This window comes from Macrotis lagotis, chromosome X (genome assembly GCF_037893015.1).
Source record: "Macrotis lagotis isolate mMagLag1 chromosome X, bilby.v1.9.chrom.fasta, whole genome shotgun sequence".
Taxonomy (NCBI): domain Eukaryota; kingdom Metazoa; phylum Chordata; class Mammalia; order Peramelemorphia; family Peramelidae; genus Macrotis; species Macrotis lagotis.
The window spans coordinates 592,177,848-592,184,656 of NC_133666.1; the positions used below are offsets into that span (position 1 = coordinate 592,177,848).

Genomic DNA, 6,809 nt, shown 5'->3' on the forward strand with positions numbered 1-6,809 from the left:
GGTTCCCGGGTTCCCACACGTTATTTACCATCAGCTTCTTGATGAATAATCGATCGCCCACCCTTTCTTCCATTTTGTATACTTTTCAAAGATTTAAGCCTTTGTTTGGGTTTTTTTTTTGGTTTGGGGGTTTTTTTTTAGGATTCGGTTAAGTGGAAATTGCTGCTTGAAATGCGGCCAATATTTAAATAACCCTAGCCCTAACTAAGTGGTGAAGGAAGAAATAGGGCGCCCCTTTGATGTTGGAGAAAGGTGTTTTCTTGGGAAAATGGAGGTGGGGGGGCAGTTGCAAAGATCATAATATTCAGGTGAAAGAAAGTTCCAGAGAGGAAAACATCAGAAATGGATAGGGTGACTTTTCCGGCCAGGAAAGAGTTAACGGTTTCGCCTCCTCAGCCCCCCTCTCACACACACACACACACACACACACACACACACACACACACACACACACACACGACGACCCCCCCCCGCCGCCTCCCAGCGCGGGGTCCTGGCCCCATTCGGCTGCGGGACGGGGCCGCGTCCGGCCCCGCCTGGCTCTCCCCTCCTTGGCCCCGGGAGCCCGGCTGGGACGGGCGGCTGCGGCGCGCGGGTCGGAGCTGCAATCCCTTAATAAAGCCGGGGCTGAAGCCGGCTCCTGCCAGGTGGGAGAGCGACTGGACGCCCGGGCCGGTCCTAGTCCCCGGCGTTGTCCACTGCCCAGAGCCCCGGGGGGCCTGGGCCGGCTCCGAGGCTACGCCGGGGGAGACTGGCCATCGATCCGAGAGCTTCCCCAGGTCGGAGGCGCCGAATCGTTCTCTTTCAATAGGGCCATGCACTTAGTCCATCGATCGGACAATACTAGATCTTATTTTAGTCCCCCCCCCCCCCCGCCCCACGTTTAGATGCCGCTTCTATCACCTTTCCCCACAGTCTCCTTTCCCGAGACTCAGGAAGAAGGGCGCACTGGAGAGCAGCCCTACATGGGGGGGATCTGTACGGTTTGTGTTTTGAACTCAGCTGTGCTGCAGAGCCCGGCTGGAGCATGAATGGGAGGCTTGGGATCTGAGACAAGAGGAAAAACCCAAGTGTCCCCGAACCAGAGAGAGAAAAGAAAGGGAGAGTCCTCACCTTTAGGGTGAAATGCAAAAAAGAAACAAAAAAACTTTAATGCTATCTGTAGTACCAGCCTGTTAGACTATAGCAGGCTTATTTATGGTAAGCCCGCTGCTTTTCTACTCTTGGGGGAAAAATGGTCCCTCCCCTACTCTGTTAAATGCAGTGCAGTGTAAAAAAAAAAAAGGAAAGGAAAGCGGAGGAAGAAAAAAGAAATCCTGCTCTAGAATCCCCGCCCACCTCTGCTCCGCTTTATAATGCAAGGGTCTCTGAGGCGGAAGACCCCTTGGCAGCAATTCTCCGCTTGGACTCGCAGTCTGCGGCGGCGCCCCCCAGTCTAGCTCTTCCCCTGCTTTCTCCCCGTCCCTGACCCGACTGGAGCGGAGCTTTTCCCAGTCTGTTTGCAGTGTCTACGGCCACCGGGGCAGCAGCTCCGGCTCCTCCTCCTGGATCTCTCCCGTACTAGGGAAGCCTGGGTTTGGCGGGAAAGATAGGCGGATGGATCTGGCCTCGGTGGTATAAAAAGACCGATTTTAGACGCTTTATCTGACTGTCTCTCCAGTAATACGGGAGAGTGGGATAGAGCCGGAGAGCCGAGGAGACAGGCAGGGGAGCGAGGAGCGGGGACCGCCGAGACGGAGAAGGGGGCTCCTCTCTTTCTGCTAGCCTCCCCCCCTTCTCTACCCCTCCCTCTTCTCCCCGCCCGCGCCCCCTTCCTGCCGCGGACTACTGCAGCCGACAAACTTTGAGTCGCGCCGAGGCTCGGACACTTTGCACTGGAACTTACAATAGCCCCGGAGAGAGCCCGGGCCACAGGAGGCTGAGCTCCGCCTGCTCCCGCCGCCCTCGGGTGCCCTCGCGCCGGCCCTTCTCCGAGTCCCCTCCACCGGCTGAGTCCCTGGTGAGTACCGGAGCCTCTCTTCTTTCTAGTTTGATTTATTTTTTTGATTTTTATTTTGATTTTTTTTTTGATTTTTCGCCCACGACGGATCCGTGCCCGGTTTTGGAGGGGTTTTTTTTTTTTTGGAGTCGGGGTTCTTTTTTTTTCTTTTTTCTCCTTGTTGCCTTTTCTTCCCTCCGGTGACACTTTGGGGCAGAATCCCGGGTGGCGGGGAGAAAGCGGGACACGGTTTGGGGTGGATTGTCAAGATGAGTGTGTGTGTGTGTGTGTGTGTGTGTGTGTGTGTGTGTGTGTGGCATTCCTGATGGTCTTAACATTTGCCATTTCTTGTGTGTGTGTGTATACACACAAGCCGATTTGTGGCATTTCTGCCGTTTTCCTTTTTTTCCTTTTATTTTTTTACTATTTCGTGTGAGTGTGTGTTGTTGAGCAGTTGGAGGGGAACGGTTTTCCCATGTTGGAGTTGGAATTACATATTGCGTCTTGGAGAGATTGTGTGTGTGTGTGTGTGTGTGTGTGTGTGTGCGTGTGTGTGCAGAGGGAGCGCTTTGTGCAGCCGACTCCCGCGGAGAGAAAGGAGGGCATTTAAATCCGGGCTTAGCGCATTTCTGACAGTCGGTCCCAGCCCGGCACTGCGGCTCTCGGGGCCGGCGGCGCCCGCGCGCCGTGCCAGCCCTGGCCGGGCCCGGGGCGCCTCTGGGCCGGAGGTGCGCGGCTCCTGGGAACCCCGGGCGGCTCTTTGATCCCGCCACCCCCGTGTTTCCCTCCCCACCCCGGCGGCTTCGGCGTGGGAGGAGGGGGCGGCTTCTCCCGGCCCCCACGTCGGGGTCGGTCCCGGCGGCTCCGGCCGCCCCGGGCCGAGGCTGAGGGCGAGAAGCCGGCCGGGGCGGCGCTGGGGGGGGCCCGGGGTGGGAAAGGAGCCGCAGGGAGCCCCTGGGCGGGCGGGGGGCGGGGAGGAGGGCGGGGGAGGAGGGGGCCGCAGCTGCCAGCCCGCCGCGCCTCCCCGCTCCTTCCTTCAGGTGGCGCAGAACTTTGCGCGCAGGCTTTTATTGGCTCGCCTTCCCGCCCCCGCGCCCCGCCCCTAGCCCTGGGCCGGAGAGGGCGGCCGGGGCCGGGGCCGGGGCCGGGAGCGCGCCGCCCGGACTAGCGCGCCGCCCGGACTAGCGCGTCCCCCGGACTAACGCGCCTCCGTCCTGTGCCCCGCAGGCCGCCGAGATGCCCCTCAGCGCCGGCTCGCCCTGCAAGACCTACGACTACGACTACGACTCGGTGCAGCCCTACTTCTACTTCGAGGAGGAGGAGAACTTCTACCAGCAGCAGCAGCACAGCGAGCTGCAGCCGCCCGCCCCCAGCGAGGACATCTGGAAGAAGTTCGAGCTGCTGCCCACGCCGCCGCTGTCCCCGAGCCGCCGCTCCAGCCTCTCCTCCTCCTCCTCCTCCTCCTCCTCCTCCTCGGCCGGCGGTGGGGGGGGCGGCGGCGGCGGCGGCGGTGGGCTGCCCTCCACGGCCGACCAGCTGGAGATGGTGACGGAGCTGCTGGGGGGCGACATGGTCAACCAGAGCTTCATCTGCGACCCCGACGACGAGTCCTTCGTCAAGTCCATCATCATCCAGGACTGCATGTGGAGCGGCTTCTCGGCCGCCGCCAAGCTGGTGTCGGAGAAGCTGGCCTCGTACCAGGCCACGCGCAAGGAGGGCTCCTGGGCCCGGGCCAGCGCGCCGCCCGCGCACAGCCTCTACCTGCAGGACATGCACACGGCCGCCTCCGAGTGCATCGACCCCTCCGTGGTCTTCCCCTACCCGCTCAGCGAGAGCAGCTCGCCCAAGCCCTGCCCCTCCCCCGTCTCCTCCTCCCCCTCCTCCTCCTCCTCCCTGATGTCCTCCGTGGCCTCCTCCCCCCGGGACAGCCCCGAGCCCCTGGCCCTCTGCGAGGACACCCCCCCCACCACCAGCAGCAGCAGCAGCAGTAGCAGCAGCAGCAGCAGCAGCAGCAGCAGCGACTCTGGTAAGCGCAACGGGCCTGGCCTGGGCTGGCCTGGGCTGGCCTGAGATGACCCTTCCTGGCCCCCACCCACCCCCTCATCCCCCAGCTCTCTAATAGCCTCAGTCTGACGAGACTTTGAGGAAAGGCGCTTTTGAGGTTAGCTCCAGGTACTACAGGAACGCTGGCTTTCTCCCAGGACCAGTCATCTTTAGCCCCCACTCCCTTCCAGAACTTCAGTCCTGGCTCTCTACTCTCAGTTCCTTCACTTCCCTGATGCACTTTGTGTGGGGTGAGCGCAAGGAGCATCAGAAAGGGCAGGGGGGAGTTAGCCTTAATAAATTATCCCCTCTGCCTTCCCAGGCCACACAGCTCTGTCCTCCTTTGAACCTTTGGGATGGTGAGGGTTAAAGGGGGAGGGGCAGCGGCCTGGGTGGTGCTAGTGAAAGTGACTAAAGTTTGAATGGGCTGGAAATGGGGGTATTGACTGCCAAAAACCGGCCTTTTTTTTCCCCTCCCCAGTCAGAACTTTTGGCATAATTGCCCATTCCCCCCTTTTTTTTTTCCCCACTTCCCGTAAAGTAGGGAGGTGCTGTTATCATTTGCACTGCCCAAAGGGTGCTTCATAAAGTCCCCTTGAAATAGGAGGTGCTGAGAATGCTTTGCTTTGGGTGTGTCCAAAGCCTCATTAAGTCTTAGGTAAGAATTGGCATCATTGTTGGATTCTGGTAAATTGTAATTTTCTTGTCTCTGCTGTAACCCCTATTGTCATTCTTGGCTTTCCTTTGCAGAAAATCCCTTTTGAGAAATCTCTGCCCACCTCAATCCCCAACCCCCTTTCTTTGTCTATTATCATGCTCAATGGTATCCTCAAAGTCCACCTACCCAAAAACTACCATATTCCTAGGGCAGTCAGATCCTTTTAAAAATATTCTTCATGGTTAGGTGATGGGGGAAGAAAAGAATGAATTGAGCCTTTAGGAGACATGATGAATTAATTTTGGGTTTGAGCTTAACCAGAGGACCCTGACACCTATTATTTCAGTCTGGATATTGGGAAGAAATTGTTAATCAAGTGATTTTTTATATGTTATCTTACAGAAGAAGAACAAGAGGATGAGGAAGAGATTGATGTTGTTACAGTGGAAAAGAGGCAGACCTCCACAAGAAGATCAGAATCAGGCTCCCACACAGCTGGAAGCCACAGTAAACCTCCCCACAGCCCCCTAGTCTTGAAGAGGTGTCATGTCCCCACCCATCAGCACAACTATGCTGCGCCCCCCTCCACAAAGAAAGACTATCCCTCTGCTAAGAGGATTAAGTTGGACAGTGGCAGAATTCTCAAACAAATTAGCAACAACCGAAAATGTGCCAGCCCCAGGTCCTCAGACACTGAGGAGAACGACAAGAGGAGGACACACAACGTATTAGAGCGCCAGCGGAGAAATGAACTGAAGTTAAGCTTCTTTGCCTTGCGAGACCAGATTCCAGAGTTAGAGAACAATGAGAAGGCGCCCAAAGTTGTCATCCTCAAAAAGGCCACTGCTTATATCATATCTATCCAGGCTGAGGAGCAAAAATTGTCTACAGAGAGCGAGCTGTTGAGGAAAGAGCAACTTCAGTTGAAACTCAAACTTGAACGGCTGCAGAACTCTTGTGCATAAGTTATAAGGGAGGGTGGGATCTTTTATAATTTGTTTTCACAAAGACTTCATTTAAAGGTTCATCCTGTAGACGGCAACGATGAATTAAATATGAACAATTTTGCCATTGCATGACATGCAACTACACAACCTTGGCCAAATTTTGAACTGAAAAGTTTGACCATAACCTCTAAACTGCCTCAGTTTGTGCATAAAGAACACTTTTTTTATGCTTAAGTTCTATCCTCCCCCATGTATTATATCAATTGTTTTTTTTATTTAAGTACGTTTTCCTTTTTAAAATTGATTTTGATATTGCGTTTTAGAAAAAAATAAATATTTGGCAAATATAATTTCGCCAAATCCTGAGTAAAAGTTTTTTACTGTTTTCCTGAATTTCACTACTGACAATCAAAATACCTCAACCCTACTAATCTGGAAATGAGTGGGTTCTAATCCCACCTGATAATAACTAGTGGGGGGGTGTAGAAGGAGTAGAAGGATCTCATTTGAAATCCTACCCAAATGTTTCCTCTATTTGAACTGCTTTTCTGAAATGGGTCTAAACAGGTCCTTGGTTCCCATCACTAGAAGACAATTTCTCTAACAGCTTATCAGTAAGAAATTCCCCAGTCAAGATGAAGAGTTATGATTGGCAGAGAAAAGAGCAAAGGGCAAAGAAGAGCTTGAAGGGACCTCCTGAAAGCTCTCAAAACTATTTAAAAGTTCCTACAATTTAGTGAGTAAAGAATGCATGCAGAGTGACTGGCACTGTGTGGTGTTATATATAATAAACACCCAGAAGATTAAAAGAAAATCTCTCCAAGGTATATCAATTAGCCTAAGCAGTATTCTGAGTGAACACTTGTAGTAACTAATACAAATGAATTTTTGAAGCATTTCTCATACTAGCTAAAAAACCCAGCAAAACAATATCAAGTTCAAATGATTTTATATATGTATGTGTATATATATATATATATATATATATATATATATATATATATATATATATATACATACATAAAACTGACATTCAAAGAGACCTAAATTTAACCCTTGGCTTTTGCTTCTAAAGTCAGATACATTGCCTCAGGTAAGTCATTTAACCTTTTGTGAACCTCAGTTTCCTCTTCTCTAAAGTGAAAGGACTGGATTAGATAACCTTGAGGTTAAATTCCAGCTG

The 6,809-nt window shown here is 53.2% G+C and overlaps 1 protein-coding gene across 1 annotated transcript; it reads left to right on the forward strand.

Moving 5' to 3' along the window:
- Positions 1-521: 521 nt before the first annotated feature.
- On the forward strand, positions 522-6,557 carry MYC (MYC proto-oncogene, bHLH transcription factor). The gene is made up of 3 exons (XM_074201882.1): positions 522-1,999; positions 3,206-4,004; positions 5,082-6,557. Exons 2-3 carry the CDS (start codon positions 3,215-3,217, stop codon positions 5,642-5,644), a joined length of 1,353 nt encoding a protein of 450 aa, XP_074057983.1. The 5' UTR covers positions 522-1,999; positions 3,206-3,214; the 3' UTR covers positions 5,645-6,557.
- The last annotated feature ends 252 nt before the right edge of the window (positions 6,558-6,809 follow it).